General features: G+C 57.6%; 1 protein-coding gene across 1 annotated transcript; it reads right to left on the reverse strand.

Annotated features, from left to right (window-relative positions):
• Positions 1–10,728: 10,728 nt before the first annotated feature.
• FAM43A (family with sequence similarity 43 member A) lies at positions 10,729–11,817 on the reverse strand. The gene has a single exon (XM_086468314.1). It carries the CDS (start codon positions 11,815–11,817, stop codon positions 10,729–10,731), a length of 1,089 nt encoding a protein of 362 aa, XP_086324440.1.
• Positions 11,818–21,271: the final 9,454 nt, after the last annotated feature.

Genomic DNA, 21,271 nt, shown 5'->3' on the forward strand with positions numbered 1-21,271 from the left:
GCACCTGAGTAGCAAAGCAATCGGCCACTTCAGTCACCCACCACTATGTTCCTTATAGACACCACACGGTCCATAACAGCCTCAGGATCATTTCTCTCCTTGCAGTCTGAATTTTAAACCACCCCACAGCCTCCTCCTGAAAACCTGCCGAGCTGAAGCTGCTGCAGGTCACGTTGTGCAATTTGCTGTCGCAAGACAAAGAAAACAAGTTCTTTTTCACAATTACCAAACCACTTCATCGAGCAATTTCCCTGCCTCTGCGCTTCAGTTTCAGTTAACAGTATTCCTCGGGGAGGGAAGGTCTAACTGCACCTCTGAGTGACTTGCTGCTGGTTCTGCCATTATAGATGATTGTGAAAAGTTGCTTAAGTGCCATAACTGCCAGCAGCAGCTTTTCTGTGCCTTGCACTAGAGCCAAACCCAGACGAGGCTCACTGGGATTGCAGGCAGATGCTGGTCAGAGGGGCCCACACAGCCTTGCCTCGGGTGCCAGCTCTCCAGCTTTCAGCTGCCTCTCCCTGGGATCAAACCCCATCTGTCCACCTCAGTGTGGCTTTCGCTGGAGTCTCTGCCCTCGTGTGCGAAATCCCTAGGCCTGATGAAACGGCTCGTGCCGGGGGTCCCAGCACAGCCCCAGGTGCTTGGTGAGGGCTCGGCACCAGCCGGGGAGGGGGACTGTCACCCCTGCTTCGGGGTGGAGGGCACAGCTGTCCCCACAGCACACAGCCGTTACAGGGGAACCGCAAGCCTGCATATGAAGCAACACCCTGCGGTGGCTGCTCATGGTCTGGTGCGTCCCTGCCACCCCACGCATGGCGCAGCAGGAGCACAGCTCCCCACACTGGAGCAGGCACCGATGCCAGCGGTGAAGCTTGGCTGCACCGAACCAGGGGATGCCAGTTTCCTCCCCATCGCCCCATGGCAGCAGCTGGCACCAGGACTGTTCCCGGGTGGGCTGCCACTGCGCCGGGAGCAGGCAGGCCAGCCCACTGCCACCAGCTTTTAGGACCAAGCCGTGCCAGGGCATGGGGTCCATGTCTCCGCTGCCACCTTTCCCACACTTCAGGGCTGCCCCACTGGTGCTTCCCAAGGGATGGGGGGCAGTACCAGGGCCAGGCATGGGGACGGAGGGCCAGGACCCCCCTATGTTAGCATTTTTGCAGTGTGAGGGCAGCACTCCCATTTTGTGGAGGGCAGGACCCTGGGTCTTGGCTTGCTGCAGCTCAGCTGCCAGCCCCTTGGAGCCCCAGCAGCCCCGAGGAGCCCATGGGGATGCCTGGGCTCCCAGCCGGCCGCAGCTCTGCTCCAACCCCTCCAAACTTCCTGCATTTGTTTCGCTCGAGCTATTTGGGGGAAGTAGGGTGTTGTTATGTCTTCAGCTCAGCGTCTATTTAGAGAAGGATAATGCCATTGTGGGGGAGGACAATGAGAATATTAAATACCTAAAATTCTCTGTCTCTCACTATTTTGACTAATTTCTTCTTCTTTTTATTTTTTTTTTTTCAAATGGGTATTTCCTTGGAAAACTACAGTGAGATTTGATGGGCCCTGGTGCAGGGGGCAAAGCATGAGTCAAGCCTGCCAAAATGAGCCCAGACTGATCCCTGCTTTGGTTCTTCTGCAGGCAGGTGAATCTTGCCCACTGCCTGTTCAGGGGCAGATCAGAAGAAGGTCAGGTTATGAAAGAGAAGGGATAGCCAGAGCTGGAGCAGACCTCCCCAGGAGACCTCAGTGCAGAGGACAGCAGCCACCACCTCCTGCCACTTTCCCAGGGCTATGTTTAGCTCCTGGTTTGCTCGGGGAACCCAGATGAGCACCTGGGACGTCTTAATGTCATTGTCCCACCAGAGCTGGCTTTAGGGGACTTTTTTGCCTTGCAGGATATAACTAATTGGACCTGACATCAGGGAGAGTTGGGTCCTGAAATAGCTTTCTGCACAGCATTATTCACAAAGGTGCCACGGGGAAGCGTGGATGTAAGTGTCCGTGGAGCCACTTTCGCAGGCGCTGGGATGCTGCATGGTCATGGAGTGCACCCAAGCTCAGGTCATGTCTTGAATCCCAGCAGCCCAAACTGGGGAGCAGAACTAACAACCATCTATGGCCTGGCTGATGAACCCCAAGTCTGGGTTAGCCCAGAGGTGCAATGAGGACTCTCAGTCTTTCTACTGCTGCGCAGCAGGTCCTTGCAATACCTTGTGTCTGCAGCGGTCCTCACTCTTCTGCCTTGCTCACCGGTGGCAGCCTGGAGGGTCTGGTTTCCTTGGCATTTCAGTAACAGCACTGAAAGCCGGGCAGAGGCAGCGGGTTCAGCTCACTTCAAAGCAGCAGTAATTGAAAGGTCTCTATGGGATTGGGCTGGGAATCCAAAAAGGGACAAGGCAGATCTTCCAGTGGCCTTTCCTAGCAATGTCTGTGTACCTCCTGGCTGTCAGCTCCAGCAGATCCTGATGGACCTTAGGGTCTCCTCAGCTGTACTATGCTGTATGCTCTCCTAGAAATCTGCTGAGACCTCACTCCAGCCAGCAGTGGAACCAGAGGTTTTTTGCAGCAAAGTCATGCGTGGGGGATAACTGTTCTACTGGTGTGTGTGGAGTAACTGCTGTACTGGTGTGGGGACTCTCCTCCTTGCATGCAGAGCCTTTGCATTATGAGACACACTCTAAAGCCTGGACATTGCTTAAGAAAGTAAAATTAGATCAGAGCAGCACTAAAGATAAGCAGCTCAGTTCTCATCCCACAACTTGCCGGAGCAGTGTGGCCGGAGGGAGGCAGGACGGGACACAGTGTCACCTGCAGGGACAGTGGCAGACTATTCCAGGGGAGCCTGAGCTCATAGACCTGCCCCAGCCCTGCACTGATCAGACCTGGACGTGCGAAGGTATTGGGGATGCTGGGGGGACGCAGGACGTGGACATGGAGTGTCGTTGCTGCTGCTGAGCCAGGGCAGAGCAGGGCAGGGACCTGTGTGTTGTTCCTGCACTGGGGATCGCTCCAGGCGGGTCTGCCTATATCTCAGACGAAGGCAGAAGGTGGGACAAGGAAGGGCTTCCTATGGCCCTGGCTGCTCCTCAGGGGTCTGTGCTTGATGGAGATGCAGCACATACCCTGCTCTCCGCGGTTGCATCCTCCCCTTGCTCATTTGCCTCCTGGCCACAGTCCCTATAGCTGCCCGGGCCCTGGCAAGCTGCCTGTTGATTCGGGCTGTCCTGGGACCCTCAGAGAAGGTGGTAAGCAGGGCATGGACCCCAGGACCTGCCCCTGCTGCGAGGAAGGCTCCATTTCCTTCCAGGTGGGTGAAAGCAGAAGCAGACTACAGGGCAAACACGGTCCTGTCCATGTTCAGGAGTCATCATCGTTAACACTCAGCTTTAATTAGCTATTGCCAATGAATGTTCCTGCCAGTAGCTGCCTGGGGCCAGCTCTCCACTCACACTTGTCTCATCTCCTGGGCCACTGTGGACACGGATGGAGCTGCCCCTGGGGGTCAGCAATCACAGTCTGTACAGGCAGAGAAAGCACAGGCTTCCCTGTCCAGAAACAAGTATTTCCAGACTATTGTCCTCCACTTGCAGGAGAAGAGAGGAGGTTTTTGCACCAAAGCAAGTGGGCTGCTCTCAGATGATTCCACTGCTGATCCTGGAACCGAAGTTAAAATCCTTGTGCCAGGCAGAGCGGAATGAGACTCCCTGATGCCCAGAACAAGGCGCTGGGGAAATACCACATCCCTACCTGCTGTCCCTGCCGGCTGCCTCCCTGTCCCCACAGACCTGTTTCAAGCAACAGAATGAGAAGTCGCTGGTAGGGAAAGCAGACAGCTGCATTCACATTCAGCTCTATTGTTTCATAATTATTAGCAGAGAGATTGAAAATGTAATTATGATAATTAAGCTAAATTGCAATCTTTCTACAGGAGCTACCGAATTATTTATATCAACTTTTTACCCTAATTCTCTTAACCGTTCCCTGCCCGGAGGAGGAGGAGCCCTCACAGCTCCGGGCTGCCCGCACTCTGCGCCAGCATAGGCAATCCTCGCCAGCACCTGCTGAAACAGCAGCAAGTGGCAGCTCTTACTCGGCATGAAATTGGGATGGGAAAAAGAGCTGTGTGAGAGAGAGCAGCCCTGAGGGCTGGAGCACTCTCGGGGCTGGGAACCACAAAAGAGGGGAGAGCCGGAGGGGAGTGTGCAGGGCTGGGAAAGGCAGTGCCCGGCTGGCTGAAAAGGGCAGAGTGATGCTGGGCAGACGCTGAGCAGGAGGGGGCTGCCAGGGCTGGATTCGGGCACCGTGTCTCCCATCCCTCAGGGCTGAGGGTGTACCTGCCACCATGATTTCTGGAGCCAGAGTGAGCACAGAGCTCAGCATAGCAGGGTTCGAGGGCCGTGGCACGCCCAGGCCAGCCTGCTGCAGAGCCCCGCTCTGCACACAGACCCAGCAGCAGTGGCTTCGGTGCTGTTGCTCTGCTGGCTCCCTCCAGGAACGCTGTCAGCTCTAATTAATGTCACAATTTAGCTTGCTCATGCATCCAAGCAAACTGAGTGCAACTTCACGGTGCTGCGGGAAGAGTGATGAATCCCATCTCAGAGCCTTTTCCTTGTGTCCCCTGGGGTCTGCAGAGCACCCGCGCTGCAGCAGCAGGGATTTCCAGATCCGGACGTGATGCTGAGCATGTCACCCCTCTATGCGGAGTGGCAGCAGGACCAGCTGCAGGAGGCAGGCTGCCAACTTGCCCCCCATTTTGCAGCAGGAGCACATGGGAGGAGCTCTATAGGCACAGCTGGGGCCAGTTCTCCAGAGGAGAGCTCACGTCCATCCTACGGACCTGAGGACATATTTGGGCATGGGAACAGATGCTGTGTACCATGATGTGCCACCACCAGGTCTGGGGCACCTAGGACAGAGCTGAAGGGCAGTAGCATGAAAGCCCAGATGCCTGCAGCCAGCAGCCCCTGCCCCTCGGCAGTCCTGGGCTATCCCGTCCCAGACGTTGCCCAGCTCCTGTCATCAACAGGGCTTGGTTGAAGCCCACAGATGGGAGCTGGGCTCTGGCTTACTGAGGCAGACCATCTCCCAGCTTGGAAAAAAGCATTTTGCAGCTCAGCAGCAGCACAGTGCGCAGTGACCAAGGTGGGATCCTGATGGGTGCTGGGCAGCTGCAGTGTGGAGCTCAGCTCCTTTCAGAGCTGCCATGTCAAGCCGAAGGCAGGATTGGGCCCATGTCCTTCATTATGTAACTGTTTCTCCGAGTGTTTTCGTAGCACTCAGCCTCCCCGCCCGGCAGAGCCCCCACCGGCAATGGGGAATGTCATGTTTTTTTGAATGCATAGCTTTGATTTCACGCAGGGTCGTAGCAGCGGCCAGTTCCACACACACCCCCCACCCTGAGCTCATGCACCTTGCAGGGCAGTAAAAAAGATGCAGCCCCCACTCCACCTCCGTGAGCCACCAGCCACCAAGCTGGAGGTGCCACCTTGCATGGAGTGGGTGATGGAGCTGTGGGGAGAAGCAGAAGCCCAGGGGCCAGGTCAGGTCGGTTCATCTGACCGCAGATGAACCGACCTGACCTGGCCCCTGGGACCCCACGCTGTCCATGACCTGCCCTGGCTGCTTGCCCTCACATTCCTGTCCCAGCACATCATCTCCCTCCAGCTGCTGGGGAAAACAGCCCCCGCTGCTACCAGGGGCTGGGGTGAGGAGGGGGAGCTGCCTTCACGGCACGTGAGCGCTGCGGGAGCTGGGGCTGCTGCTGGCCTTGGAAATGCAAGCGTTTTTTTCCTCCTGGCTCCAGGAGAAGCGGGAGGTGAGGCGCAGCCGGCTGGCGCTTGCAGCACTGCAGGTTTATTCTGTCACCAATGGGACCCTGGCCACCCTCGCCCAAGAAAACCAGGGCCTGTGCAGTGCTGTCACCCACATCCTTGGATGGTTTGAAGGCAGGTGACCTGCCCCGTCCCTCCTTTGCAGGCTGAAATTTGGGGGTTTTCCCCACTAAGTAAGGAGGGTTTTGGTGTGATGGCCAAGAATTGAGCAAGGCGGCAGTTGTGATGTCTTGGGGATGACTAACAGCAGTGGGACAGGTCAGCTGCTCTTCTCCAACTATCCTGGTTTGGCTGGAACAGAATCATAGGCCAGCCATGCTGGGCAGGCTCAGGTCAGTGAGGGCAGCTGACCTGAGTTAGCTACAGGTGTAGCCCATACCATAATGTCATGGTCATTACAAAGGAGGAAGGTTTGCTGAGGAAGGAGAGTGCCTGTGGGATTCTTACTGAGGTTCTCCCTGCTCCTCCTTTGGCTTCTCCCTGCTCCTGAGGACTGGATATTCATTTGGCTGAGCATAGCTCTGTGTATCTCTGTTGGTATTGATGTTATCTCACTAAAATCTGTTCTCACTTCTGCCCATGTGTCTGCTCTCCTCTTTCCCAGCTTTCTTCCCTGGCTGGTGAGGGGTTGTTGAGTGATAAAGCAACTGTTATAGTTTAGTCCCGGGTACAGGCAAAGTGTAGACACCAACACACCACCAAGGAGGAAACCCTGATGCCTTCCTCCTTCCCCATGAGAGCACATGCTGAAGGTGACTTGCAGCTGCCCTAGGGGCCACAGCTGTACCCAATGCTGGGTATTGCCTGTAGACCCCAAAAAGCAAGAGTTTTTCCACCCCTGATCTGGTGATGTGCAACCAGACCTTGCACCTGCGAGTTCAAAGCAGCCCTCAGCCGGTAGCTCTCACAGCATTGCTCCTGTACAGGGTATGTCACCAAACTGAACTGCAAATAACTCTGGATCTAAACCAGTACTGCAGTCTGGCCTAAAAGTATTTTGTGACCTGGCTCACTCCAGTTGACCACTGGCTAATTTTTCTGGTTGCAAATTATATTTTTTTCCTGTTGTGGATGAGGAAGACCTAAGGCTGGGAGAAGGGCATGCTAAGGGCAGAGAAAAACAAGAAGCTGCATGTGGGATCCTGCAAACACTTCCACATTTGTCTGGCCCTCCTTAGCCTTCTTGCCTGTGTGCAGTAGCAAGTCTGTAGTACACAAAGTCAACCAATAGTATTAGCAACAAGTGCTCTTTTAATCTCTTCACATTCAGGGAATAGTTGTTGTTGCCTGCAATAATCACATGCTTTGTTTAGCTGTAACAGGCTCTGGAAATCTCAGGCACCTGGTGCAGTGCCTAAGCTGGTGTGTCAAAGCATCAGCTCCATGTGCCACACTTGAACCAGCAGCTGAAGCCTTTGGAGTAGGGTCATTGCCTTTCCTGGTGTTGTATCATTTGTTATGGGTATTTTCTGGCCAATTCATCAAGTCACGAGCTCAGCATTCAACCTTGCCATGCTGGAAACCTCCAAGGGTTGCCTGAGCCCAGGCAGGAGCATGGCCCGCCAAGCCCCGGCTGATGTGTTGGTGAGAAGGGCAGTGATTTGCACCAGTGGCAGAGAGCAACACTTGTAATTCCACAAACATCCGCTCCCACATTTCAGTTCTCCCCTCACAGTCCAAACCTGCTGCCTTTGCCCTCCCTTTGCAGGCCAGTCCCTGGGAAAGCGGCGTGCGATGGGGCTGCTGGCTGGTGAGGAGCAGTGTTGCAGAGGCTGCGCTGCTCTTTGCGCAGCCCACACGGCTCAGCTGCGTCAGGGGCTGATTCACCATCCCCAGCTGTACAGCTGAGTTAGTGCTGATGGATGGAGCCCGATTGACAGCGGAATGCGTGACTGCCAACAGCCTGAGCTGGGGCTATGCTGTGCTCGGTGGGACGCTGCACCTTATCTGTGGGGAGCAGCCCTGGCACAGGGGCTCCATCAGCCCCAGCGCTGAGATGGGAATGGCCTCACTGCAGTCAGCAGAGCCTGTGTGACCCACAGAGGCCTTTCCCAAAGCCCTGTGCTTCTCTCGGGCTGTCTCCCCACCAGCTGGCAGTAGGCTCTTTAGCTCGGCAAGAAGCTACTAGTTTCAAAGGAAAATCATTAGCAACTCAGCCCTTTACTCAAACCTATTGCAGAGAAGGTCTCGCTCTCTCCTCCTCTCCTTATCCTAGGGAGATGCTTCTTCAAACTTGCTGTTCAGAAAATATAATGACCTTTTTCTCTTCAAATGGACTTGTTCTCATTTGTAGGCCCATCCACGCTGCTATAGGGAGGGCACAGCAGTTAAGCACACATGAATAACCTCACACTAGCACTGCAGACATCTCTATGATTTACTTTTTTTCAGTGGTTCTAGTAGCAGAATATCCCAGGCACAAAGGGATTTGGACCCTACGTTTACAGCTAATGATCTGTACAGGCCTCTAAGGAAACTGCACAGTAGCCCTGCTAATGGCTTCAAGGGGAAATGCTTCAGGCCCTAGCTGCTGCTGGTGCTGCTCAGGGAATTGTGCTTTCAGCTCTGGCATGCGATAAAAAAACCTTTCCTTACTGCTGCAGACATGATGGCTCTTCTAGAGAGAGGAAAGGCATTGACTGAGCTAATGCCATTAACTGCCTTTAAGCACACACAGAGGATGTAAAGCAAACACCGCCCGGTCATTCAACTGGGGTCAGCTCAAACCAGCCTGTGAATTCCCCGACGTGCCCTACTCTCAGAGTACCGCCGTATCACTGCTCTGCTCCAAGAGCAACCTGCTCCCTCCACCCCAGGAGAGAGCAGGCAGTGACAGGGAGCCCTGGGCATAGACCTCGGGCACTCCTGATCTCCAGGGCGCTGAAGGTCCCTCGTTGCGGGCCAGGCAGCCTCTCAGCCCCCACCCTGGGGAAAGCACTGCAGGATAAGCTTTCCCTGATGTCTCATTTGCCCCTTGTCACCTGTCCCTTGCCTCCCTGTGAAAGGCAAGAGGGGCTTTGCCTGAGCAAGAGCAGCAAGGCGCATTTTTAGTTGTGTGAGGTGTGTCCCAGCAGTGCCAGCCTGAGCCTGCTCAAATCCAGCAGCAGCCACTGTCATCTGATGCATCACGGGCTGAGTGTGACCTGGGCAAGAAGGTGCCCGTTCTGACGTGGGGGCTCTCCCCCTCCTTGCCATTACCCCTTCCCGTGCAAACCACCCCGGTGTGCCTCCCTCCTCAGACTGACTCACGTTAAGGCAATGGTAAAAGCTTCTCGCCGGTGCAGTGGCAGATTTTGCAACCTGGTTTAATGAGGTATTTACAAGTTCAGAGGCTGGCTCCTTGCACAAGGAGGGTGGCCTGGCCCTGGCAGCTGGTTGGGCTTTTCGTTGACATTCCTGCAACTGGCTTGATTGCAGCACAGGCACAATGGAAAACATTTAGACATCAGAAATACCAGATTAATTATCTCTTAATTGATACCTCCACTTGGGGACAAATGAAACCGGAACATCTCTACTGCCCTGGGAGCCTGCCACTTACAAACAGATTTACAGCTAAAAATACCGCGGCAGTCCCGTGGCTAATCAACTTCGCTGCTTACCCTGGGTGAGGTTATGAAATTGTCTTGGGCTGGCACTGCGAGCCATGAGGGACCAGCTGCAGCGGCAGTGCCCAAATGCAAACCCTGCGGGGGCTGCATGGGGCTCCCAGCACCCACGCGCACGCTGCCAGGCAAGGGGCAGCTCGCCTCACACGCCAGCCCAATGGCAGACCACCAGTTAGGTTTCTCGAGCCTACAATCCAGCCAGAAAACCCATACACGAGGCTTCTTGCATGTTCCTGCCTCTGCCGTTAAGAGTCTGCAGAGAGAAAACATCATCCTTGCGTTTTATATGAGACCTTAAGTGCCTGGTGCGTTTCCCGCAGTGTAAGATTTGCAGCTGGCTCAGGGATCACGCTCGGCGCTTGTGAGGGCCTTTCTGTGCCGTGCCTTCCTGCAGCTACGACACATCCCAAGGGATCTCTTCCTCCCCCACCATCTCCTTACAGGAACACACACAGAGAGGCCAAATCGCCACAGCGACCCCAGTTTCTTTTAAATTACTGTCATCTTTATTTTCTTCACGTATGTGCAAACAGAGGAGATCGCAATGGTGGTGTTCTTAAAAATAACAAAATGTATTTGCATACATTTCCCTATGTACAGGTGAACAGCCACAAGTAGAGTCTTCTTTTGCACAGCAAAAGATCTAGAGCATTGAGACCGGGGACAGGACCGGGGCCCAAAAAAAATGTCTAACTTAATAATAAAAAAAAATAATTTCACAACAGTGCAAACCTCTCGGACACGACAGCACGATGGAGTGACTTTAATGGAGAAAACGGCCTCGGATGTGAGATTTCTGACTGTAAACAAGGCGCAACACCTCCCCTCCCGCCGCCCTCCCCGGGGAAAGCTATTCCAGGAATTTGGCAGATCTTCAAGGGCTGAGACGGAGGTAAACAGCCCGCGGCCGCCTCCCCTCCTCGGGCCACGGTCGGCTGGGGCCCGGCTCCGGCGACCACCGGCACCGGGAGAGGCGGCTGCTCCCCGGGACGCTGTGGGACGCGGGGACGCCGCAGGGAACCAGGGCGCCCGGAGGGACCCCTGTGGGGCCGTGCCACCTCGGCGGAGCCGGAGGCGACGCGGCGGGACCGCGCTCTCCCGGAGGGGCCCCGGAGCCGCCCCGGTCGGGCCGTGCAACCTCGGCGGGGCCGGAAGGGAGCCGGTGCGCCCCGGCGGGACTGTGCACTCCCGGAGGGGAGCCGGTGCGCCCCGGCGGCGCCGTGCGCTCCCGGCGGGACCGTGCCCTCCCGGGGGGGACCCGGTGCGCCCCGGCGGGACCGCGCGCCCCCGGCGCGGCCGAGGACTCAGCCGGTCTCGGGGTCGCCGGGGGGCGGCTGCTCGGCGCCGTTGCAGGGCGGGCCGGCGCCGTCCGGGCCGTTGCTCTCCAGGGACGACTCGCTGCCTGTGCTCTCGCCGGAGAGCAGCCGGCGGACGCGGAGGTCGGCGCGTAGCGAGCGCAGGTCGTTGCCCAGGCTGAGCTCGCCCAGGTCGCGAAGGAGCTGGCCCAGCTCCGGGCCCTCGCCGCGGCCGGCGCCGGCGCGTAGCAGCTCGCCCTCGGGCTCGCCCAGCGCCTCCAGGATGTCCTCGCAGTCGCAGTGCATGGCCCGCTCCTCCTGCTCCTCGCCCAGCAGGTCCTCCGTGATGGAGCCCAGCTTGGGCGCGCTGCGGCTCCGCTCCACCGGCGGCTTGTAGCAGCACTGCCCGTTGAGCAGCTTGCGCAGCGGCACCAGCGGGATGCTCTGCTCGCCCACCAGCTGCTGCTGCTGGTGCCGCGCGTCGTCCCGCTTTTTCAGCCGGCGGAACTCGGCCAGCGCCGTGGCCGAGGTCTGGTAGAGCAGCAGGGCCATGGCCTTCGCCTTCTCGGGCTTGGAGACCAGCACGGCGTGGCAGCGCAGCATCACCGCCTTGTGCTTCAGCTCGTGGCGGTAGATCCAGGCGAAGACGCGCGGCAGGCGGGGGTCGGCCACGCAGTAGGTGACCCGGTGCAGCAGGTAGAGGTGGCCGGGCCGGCGCAGCCCCTTGTCCTCCGCGTGGGCCATGCGGATGCCCTGCGCGCTGATGGTCAGCTTCATCTTGGTGCCTTGCCGGCCCGCTTCGCTCTTGCTCCAGATCTTGCAGACGGCCAGGTCGGTGCAGCCCTCGCCCTTGGACTGGATGGTGGTGGCGTTGCCCAGGTAGAGCACGGTGTATGTGGGGTCCTCGCTGGTCACGCGGAATTTCCGCCGCTTGGAGCGGAACATGCTGCCCACGCGGTGCAGGGCGCTCTCGGGGCAGGCCCGGGCCAGCGAGGTGAGCGCCGAGTAGTGCACGCTCACCGCGTACCCCTTGGGCTTGCTCTGCCGCCGCGCCTCGCCCGCCACCAGCTCCACCTTGCTCCGCTTCCAGGGCAGCATCGCCCCGCGGAGCCGCGGCTAGGCGCCGCGCCGACGGCTCCGGGCGCGGGGGGGCATGCCACGGCGGCGGCGGCGGCTGGGCTGGCCGCCCGCCTCACATCCTTGCGGGCGGCGGGCCGCCGCGGCCGTAGATATAGGCGGGCGCCGGCGCTCCGCGGGCGCGGAGAGGGGAGGCCCCGCGCACCGAGGGCGGAGCGCCCGCTGCCCGCGGCCCGCCGAGCCGGCGGCGCGCTGCTCGCCGCCCGCCCGCCGCCGCCGCTCTGCGCCGCCCGCCGCGGCGCCCCGGCCCCGGCCCCGCCGCGCCGTGGGGCGGGAAGGGGGCGGGCACGGGGCGGTGCCAGCCCACCGACACCACCCCCCCCCCCGCCAGCCCCGCCGCTCGCCCCGGCCCGCAGAGCGTCTCCGGGCACTGGCCGCTGCCGCCCCGGCCGTGGGCGCGGGACGGGGGGGAGCGGAGCTCCGAGGGGACCCGGCCCGCCGTGCGCCCCCCCGCCGCGGCGGCCCGCCCTGGAGGCTGAGGGCGCGGAGAGTGGGTGCCGCCGCTCTGGCCTGCAGCCTCCCCCAGCAGGGCGGGGAGGGTGGGGACGGCAGCCCGGGGGCAACCGGCGGCTCCAAACCTTCCGAACTGATAACAGTCCCAAGGCCACCGCGGGGGCCCGCGCTCCGGGAGCTCCCCACGCCCGGGAGAACCCCAACCCCGGCAGCCTTCCCGGCCAGGGCGTGCCGTGGAGGAGCCCCGCTCTTGCAACAGAATCTTCCCTTTGGTTTCGTTAGCCCGGCTCCGAGAGCCGAAGGGCCTGCAGCAAATACAAGCTATTATGTATGAGTAATGCTTTGCTCTTTATTTATACGCAGCAGCCGAATAACAAGAGGATGTCTTGTAATTTCTTGCTGAGATTGCTCGAGTACAGTCACAGGCATAATGAGAAAGTTAGTCTCTGTGTCGTTGCTATAGCTTCTCGAGTCATGTATCATATCCTCTGCCAGAAAGAAGAGAAATTCCAGGGTTGCAGAGAATGGCGCTTTGTCAGGATTTGAATAAACGCTTGACAAAAGGGGAGCGGTACACACTCGTGCAGTAAAATATGTAAACGACTGCTTAAATTACTTGACAAATAATTTCTAGAGTTTGGATCAATTAAGACAAACCCGTGTGTTGTTATCGTTATTACCATTATTATTACATTATGCCATCTAGCAGATTACTTGGAAACTGCAAGTAACCACAGTGACTGGCATCAAATTATTAAAAGCACTTCCCATTTGCTTACATTTCAAAAATACTCCCTCGCTGGAGTGCAGCATCGTCAACGCCGTCCCCTGAGGCTCCTCAGCCACGGCTGGTACCGGGGGATGCCTGACTGCATCTATGGTTTCCAGAGGCCGGTGGTGGGTGTGGATCTGTAACACGCTGCATTTCCTGCCTTCGGCAGCTTTAGCGCAGCACTTTCGCAGCGTTACAAAGGCCGTTCCTGGCCCTGCGAAGTGAACGTGTTTATGCTCCCGTTTCCCTATGGGAAAACTGCAGTCGGAGCACTGCATGGGCCAGGCGCGCACCGGCCAGCACACACGAGCTGTTGCATGGCCAGGGTGAGCTGGCTGGGCCCCTTGGTGTAAAGCGCAGGACCCACTGAGATGCCCGTTTGGGCTCGGCACTATGCTGAATGGAGCCTTCTGCCTCGTGGCTGGATGGTCACACTCAAAAGAGTTGTGGTCCAAGTGATGTGTGGTGTTCCTCGAGGGTCGGTACTGGGACCAGTGCCGTTTAACATCTTTCTCGGCTATACGGACAGTGGCATCGAGTGCACCCTCAGCAAGTTTGCTGATGACACCAAGCTGTGTGGTGCAGTCGACACGCTGGAGGGAAGGGAGGCCGTCCAGAGGGACCTTGACAGGCTGGGGAGGTGGGCCTGTGCGAACCTCATGGAGTTGAACAAGACCAAGTACAAGGTCCTGCACCTGGGTCGGGGCAATCCCAAGCACAAATACAGGCTGGGTGATGAGTGAATTGAGACCAGCCCTGGGGAGAAGGACTTGGGGGTGTTGGTTGACGAGAAGTTCAACATGACCCAGCAATGTGCGCTTACAGCCCAAAAAACCAACTGTATCCTGGGCTGCATCAAAAGAAGTGTGGCCAGCAGGTTGAGGGAGGTGATTCTCACCCTCTACTCTGCCCTCATGAGACTCCATCTGCAGTGTTGCATCCAGCTCTGGGGCCCCCAGCATAAGAAGAAGGTGGACCTGTTGGAGTGGGTCTGGAGGAGGGCCACAAAGATGATGAGGGGGCTGGAGCACCTCCCCTACAAGGACAAGCTGAGAGAGCTGGGGTTGTTCAGCCTGGAGAAGAGAAGGCTCCAGGGAGACCTTATAGCGGCCTTCCAGTACCTAAAGGGGGCCTAGAGGAAAGCTGGAGAGGGAATTTTACAAGGACATGTAGTGATAGGATGAGAGGTAATGGCTTTAAACTGAAAGATTAGATATTAGGAAGAATTTCTTTACTGTGAGGGGGGTGAGACACTGGAATAGGTTGCCCAGGGAATTTGTGGATGCCCCTCCCTGGCGATGTTCAAGGCCAGACTGGATGGGGCTTTGAGCAACCTGGTCTAGTGAAAGGTGTCCCTGCCCATGGCAGGGGGGTTGGAACTAGGTGATCTTTAAGGTCCCTTCCAACCCAAACCATTCTGTGACTTTATGAAAATCCAGCTGGGAGTCTGCAGGAGGGCAGGCAAAGGGCTGAGGACTGCCCCGCCTGGCGGTGCCCAGCAGCAGCCCACCCCAGCAGCAGGGGTCCCTGCTTTCAGCCCTGCCTGATCTGATGCAGGCTGGGTGCTGGGCACCCGTTGGTAGCCCCTGTGGCACTGTCGGTGTGGAGGGCAGGAGGGGCTATGTGCCACACTGCAGCCTGTTGCAGACAGCTCCTGCCAGCCTGCAGGACCACCCTGCTGGTGATGGTACACGGACACTTCTGGTAATGACTCCACAGGGCTGTTTGCAGAGCCGTGTTGAGTTCTGCCATCCATATTAAGGTGATCCATTTTTCAGGAATTAAGACAAATTTTCACAGCTGCTGAGCCCCATGTCTCTCCAACAGCCCTTGGGCATACCTGTCTGCAAACACCCAGCAACATATAAGATGAGGAGGAGCTCCGACCCCCTTGCCTTCCTCACCACCTTCTCAGCCTCCAAATCAGCAGCACTTCCATTTCTGTGTTGCCTTCTCAGGCAGAGGTTTCCTTATCAGCTCCTCGGAGACCCACTGTGGGCCTCAGGTGGTGGCCGGGGAGCAGCAGCACCCCCGGCATAGCTGCCTCCAGGCCAGCTTGAAAGTGCAGCTGCAGAGAAGGTGTCTTGTCATTACAGCCCTGCTCGAGGACGGAAACTATCTCGGCTCCGTTCCTCGCTGCGCTTGATCACCAGTTGGTATGCCAGAGACCACTGCAGCCTTCCTTGCGTCATTAATGGGCCCAATTAGCTTCAGGATCATCTATTTCCTGCTGTGCAGTGGGTGCTTCAGTTCTGGGCATGAAGAACCACCACATGCTTCGGCATCAGAAGAGCAGATTGCAAATCGTGTTGGTCTGTGGTGGTAACTCCCAAATGAGATGCTGACTCCTAGTCCCGTGCTGGGCTGAAGAGCTGTGCTGCAGCGTTTGAGTGAAGTCTGGCAGCAGGGAGCAGCCCAGTTAAGCTTGGGGCACCTGCCCTAAGCGTGGGGCTATTCCTGTGACACTGGATGACCATATTTCACTGCCAGGAGGAGAAGCTGAGGCACCCTGAGAGGGGAGCTTGCCCTGCAGGGCCAAGGCATGCTGCCTGGTTCCCAGTGAGCGTAAGGCTCATTCCCCACCTGCAAGGCTGGCAGCTACCGAGCATCACCTGCCTTCGTGCACCCACCTGGAGAGCTTGTGCAAGGCGTGGGAAAGTCTGTGAGATACCATCTCTCCCCGCGGCCCAGCCTGCCCCGTGCCGGCAGCACGGCAAGTGCTGCACTTGGCCCTTGGCAGACCCCCTGCCCCGTCCTCCTCCTCTCCTGGCCGCTCCAGTCTGTGCTGGAGACTGTGGTTGCACCCCACTGCGAGCCCGTAGGCTCCGGTGCACGCTGCCCGGCTGGGATGCAGGCAGGCGGGCAGCCGCCCACCGCCTCTGTTGGAGGGGGATGCCAGGCTGCCTGTGCTGGCCTCCCTGCTTTGGTGTGGGGAGATGCCGGGGCCTGCCTGAGGGAGAGGGTAAAACTCTGCAGAGAGCAGCCCTGCTTCGGAGATGGTTTTTGTGCCCAGCAGCTGGAACTGGAGCTGATGCAGGTCTCTGGTTGGGGAGAGTAGCAGGAAAAGGTGCTGGGAAAAGTTGATATGACAAGACCCAAAATAACTCATGGGAATACGTTGATTTTATCAGCATATGAAAACATCCCAGGCTTTCTCCTCTCAGATACCAACAGAGCTCGTTGTGCTGCAGCAGCTGAAGTGACACAGTCAAAGTGAAACATTTCAAACCGGCATTTCAGTATTTTCCAAAACAAAGTATTTCAGAGGATCTGTACTATGCTAAATGTCGAAGTTTCGACTCTTTGTTCTGAACCAGGACAAAGGAAATGCTGAACTGTCAGGATTTTCCACGAAACGGAAAGGCTGAGTGGCACCCAGGCCTCATGGGCCATCGATGGGGGCAGGCGGAGTGCCAAGGCCCCCAGCCCCGCCAGCTGTCATCCAGGTCTCACTGGCAGTGGCTGCAGATGGCTGCCTGCTGCTGGGAGCTGGGGCAGCCTGAGATGAGTTGGCAGGGCAGGGGATAGTGTCTCCTGCTCAGGGAGAAGGGTCCTTATCAGCCCTTAATGGATGCCTCATGCTGCCCTCCTGCTTCTCCGAAGGGGAGCAGCACACCATTCTGCCAGCCACCCTGCCCCGGCATGGCTCCGGGGCTCGGGGCTGGGGGGCACAGGCATTGCCAGGGCGGTGTGAGGGCTGCGGGGGGTCCATGTGGCAATGTTGCTGGATCCCCCTGGGTGCACCAAGGGTGATGCCAGTGCAGCTCAGGGTGCCGCAGCCCGGGGGCAGCCCTGGGGCTGGGGCTGTGCCGCTCGGCGGGGCCGTGGCAGTGGTGGCACGCCGCCGAGGTTGTTTTTCAGTCGCCGAGGGCGGCACACCCCGCTTCCTGCACAGGAGGCCCCGGAGCTTCCTGCACCCGCAGCTATAATTAGAAGGGCAGCCGGCGGCTGGGGGTACGGAGCCCTCCCTCGGGGGTCACAGCACCCTCAGGGGGGGCTCACCAGGCCAGTAAAGCTGTGCTGGGCACCCGTCCTCCCGCCACGCCGCCAGGCAAGGGATGCAGAGGTGGTGTCAGGGTGGCATCCTCTGCTCGATGCCCCATTCTGGGGGCTTCCACCATGGAGCTATGCCTGCCCATGTGGAGGGGGACCCAGTGCAGGCAGCAGCGGGCAGTGGGGATGAGCCTGCCCAAGCAGAGCTGGCACCCCAGGAGCTGCAGAAATCCCCTGCTGGCTTCCTGCCCGGCACTTCGTACCTTCAAAGCTCTCTCTAATTAACCTTCCCCCACCCTGCCAGGCAGGGAGGCGATTTTATCTTCATAGGGCTGGTAGAAGAAGCGGGGTCTAAAAAACTCACCCAAGGGCCCCATCAGGGTTGGTGCCTTCTCAGGGTTCAGCCTCAGCCAGGCAGCCCTGTTTCAGAGCCTCCCTGGGATGCTGCTCTTCCTAGAGGAGACCAAGACCTTCACCAAAAGATGGGCGAGTGTGCGGAGGGAGCTCCCCCTTTTCCTACGGTGCTGGCTTGTTTCTGAGTATGACTGGAAAGAAATGGGTTCAAGCAGCTGCAGTTGTGCACAGAGCAAAATTGTCTTGGTGTTCTTGCAGGGGTGCTTTGGGGGGGTTCTTAATGGGTCTGCTTGTCAGGCTGAGGCTGGCAGTACCACTGAGTTGAGCAGTGTGAGCCTACATGAATAATGAATAGCCGTCACATGAATATTTTAGAGACACAATCCTGAGATCGCCCAGTGCTGCCTTAGAGGAAAATGGAGGAAAAGTTGTCCAGAAAGAACAATGTTTCCTTTAGGCAAAAATGCACTGGTGTTGTTGGCTTTTGAGCAAGAGCTGCTGCTGCTAAATAATTCTCAGATTTGCATCAAAAACTGGAGCAGTGGTTTGGCTCCAAGGCAGAAGAAGCTGGGAGGGAAGCCAGCTCTTTTGACACAAGTCGATGATTACAGTGTGCTAGAAGGACAGCAGATTTTACTTCGTCTATGCAATGCTTTTGCGAGAAGTCCCAAAGCTATGGCCACCCTCCAAAGAGCCGGCAGTGCTGGGCACTCAGTTAACGCACTTCAAAGGAGCGGTGAGCGGTTTGGTGATGCACGGGGGGTGCTTGCTTTCCCAGGACAGCATTGCACTCCAGCCCAAGCACTGCTGTCAAAGAGCTGAGCTGTAAAAACAAGGCCCAGCAGCAAAAAATGGGTTCACTTTGCATGCCACGGTAGCTGCTGCATCGTATGGGAGCGGGCTGCAAATCAACGGGTTTGTTGGACTTTGCAGCAGTGTCCCTCTCCTCCACGCTCTCCTTGCCTGTCTGCGGTCTTGGCATGCACACACAGGTGCTGTACAGTTCTTGTGACAGCATCTCTTCCTCGGTGGCCCTTTTGACTGCCTGCGATTAATCCACACAGAGATGTCTTCTAGAAGAAGCAGGCTGTTGTGTTTAGGTAAAACCAGAAGAAGCCTATCTTGCTCAAGTAGGCACAGCAGAGCAGCAGGAGTGGGGTGAGAAACATTGCAATTAGAAGTAGGTAATTAAGACTCTAGCTAAGACTCTGATAACTGTCACTTGGATCACCCAGTCTGCATCTCCTTCAGCATGCTCTGCTTAAAGCGATCCTCGCTGTACTGCTGGCATCAGCAGACAGAAATAGTTCCTTGGTGTTTATGAAGCACCCAGGAATGTATCTGTTGCAAGAAGGAGGGCAATTTGGGCATTTCTTCAGCAGCCCCCACAAAGGTGTCAGAAAATATCTGCAGTGACTGTCCCTGGAGCGCTTCAGTCTGGAAATGGGGAATGGTGTCAGAAAAAAAGGCAACGTGTGGGAAAAACATCCCAGTCAAAATGCACAGATCTTTGCTCCTTAGGTTACCCTCGAACCTCACCACCCCCAGGAGGCACAGAGGGTTGCAGGCAGTGGAGCAAGCCTGAGCCTCCTTTTCCCACCATGCCAGCACCTCTGTCCGTCCCTGCGTGTCTCTGTTTCCAGTTCATGCCACTAGCCACGGCTGACTGTGTCCCATGGAGGGACATTGAGCTCTGCGCTCCGTACTGGTGGCTGTGTCGCCAGCCAAGGACCCTGGCGGTGCCAAGGCCGCACTGCCGGGGCTGCGCCGATGGGATTATCAAAGTGTTTTGCCCCTAGTTGGGCAGCCTGGAAACGGCGTTGCGCGTGCCTCGGCTGTGGGGTTAGAAGTGCTGCCAGGCCCAAGGTGTGGGGTAAGGCTGGGCTGGCTGGCTGCTCTGGTTGATGATTATGCAGTGTAGAAGGAAGGTAACTTTTAACTGAAGTACAAAAGAAATACAATAATAAGCACTTCTATTACTGCCTCGGTGCCCACATAAAGACCTGAGGTGGTTTTATTAAAGATGACTTGATTAAAAATGAATTTACTAAATCGCTGTGTGCTGTCTGCAGCCCACCAGCCTTCCACTGAAGCACCTCGTGTAAATGAAAAAGTGAACGCTGAGTCCCCTTTCATCTGTCTTATTTGCCTTTAGGAAGCAAAGGAGGGGCCAGGCCAGGCTGACAGTGGTGGCAGAGCCTGGGATGAGCATGGCAAGGGTTCAGACGTACTTGGGAAATTTATGCTGTACGGCTGCTGGCTTTGAAAAGGAGAAGAAAGGAAGAACTGCGTCTCCCTGAGGAGTGTTTATCATGGGGAGGCATCACGTAGTGCTGAGCATGAGAAAAGACCACTCCTGCCCATGGGGTTTTGCATGCTGCCATGCTGCTGGTGGCCAACACCTGAAGTGAAGGTTCACCTGCTGGTGTAGGCAGTAGCTGTGTTTTCCAGGGATTAGCTGGGTTATTCTCCAGTTACAACTGATACACATTACAGAGTTATAGTCAAAAAAGTCTGGCCTTAACCCAAAACTCATAAAGGAGAAATGGTTCATAAATCAGTTCACTGTGCAAGAACAGGTCAAGTTGTTTATTAATTTAACCTTCTCTCCCGTCTTGACCCATACCAGCTGCAATGGCTGCTGCTGCTGAAACACGTTTGATGGTTCCCTGGCTGGGCAATGTCCTCTGTCTTGCAGAGATGTCCAGACTGTGCCTCGATTTTGGCAGCTACCTCATAGCACACCTTCCACCACCACATCCAGGATCCCTCTTTGTCACCGTTGTTCCTTGTATGCACTGTTTGCTGTGTTGGCTTGATGGAGACCGCGGACAGGGATCCTGTGTTGGGCTGGGAGTGTTACAGGGTGCAGGGACAACCTTGGCCCTGGGAGCTTGTGGCTTTCCCCGGAGGGATGCACAAAACCCCTGCCCCCATCGCCGGCTGCTGGGACAGGGTTTCGCACGCCTCGCTGCTGGCGTGGTTTGCTTCTCAGAGATAGCATCTGCTCCAGGCCGAACCGGCGAGTGAAACCGGCCCCTGCAGCCGTCAGTGCTGCCGGGGGCTCTGCTGGGGCCTGCAGCCCTGCGCGTCGCCCCTCTGCCAGGGCCTCCTGCAGCAGTGCAGACCTCGGGGCGTTGTGTTCAGGTGTGCCCCGGGTTTTATTAGTGTTGATGGTGGGGCTGGTGGCTGCTGTGGGAGTGAGAGGGTTAGAGCTGGGCTTGGGGAGGGCAGCATGGAGAGATGTGTGTCTGTGATGAGTGCCATGGGGATGGATGGATGGATGGATGGATGGATGGATGGATGGATGGATGGATGGATGGATGGGTGGGCGGGTGGATGGATAGATGTGTGGGTAGGGCAGTGTGGAGGTGGATGGTGGGACAGACAGGGTAGTGTGGGGGTGGATGGGTGGATGGATAGGCAGGGTGGTGTGGGATGTACAGATGGACAAGCAGGGTGGTGTGGGGATGGACAGAGGGGCAGGCAGGGCAGCATGGGGACGGACGGAGGGACGTGCACGGGTGTTGGCGATGGACAGATGGGCAGGGCATTGTGTGGATGTCTGCCGGATGGATGGGCCGTGAGCGCACGGCGCGATGGAGAGGCAGGCGGGACACGGGGCGGCCACTCACGGCGGGGGGGGGTGTGTGTGTGTCACGGGGGGGGGCGGCGGTGCCGGTGCCGTGGCGCCGCCGGGCGGCGGGCGCAGGAAGCGCGGGGCCGCCCCGGAACCCGCCTCCCCGGAACGCTGCTCCTTGGCCGCGGGGCGCGGCGGAGGGAGCCGGGCGGGGCCGCGGTAGCGGGGCGGCCGCTCCCGCCTCTTCCGGCTCCGGCGGCGGC

The sequence above is a fragment of the Leptosomus discolor genome, chromosome 7 (genome assembly GCF_034619465.1).
Source record: "Leptosomus discolor isolate bLepDis1 chromosome 7, bLepDis1.hap2, whole genome shotgun sequence".
NCBI lineage: Eukaryota > Metazoa > Chordata > Aves > Leptosomiformes > Leptosomidae > Leptosomus > Leptosomus discolor.

What these genes read in the sequence shown, in the direction of transcription:
- FAM43A (XM_086468314.1), bottom strand. Translation starts at nt 11,817, where the DNA reads ATGCTGCCCTGGAAGCGGAGCAAGGTGGAGCTGGTGGCGGGCGAGGCG.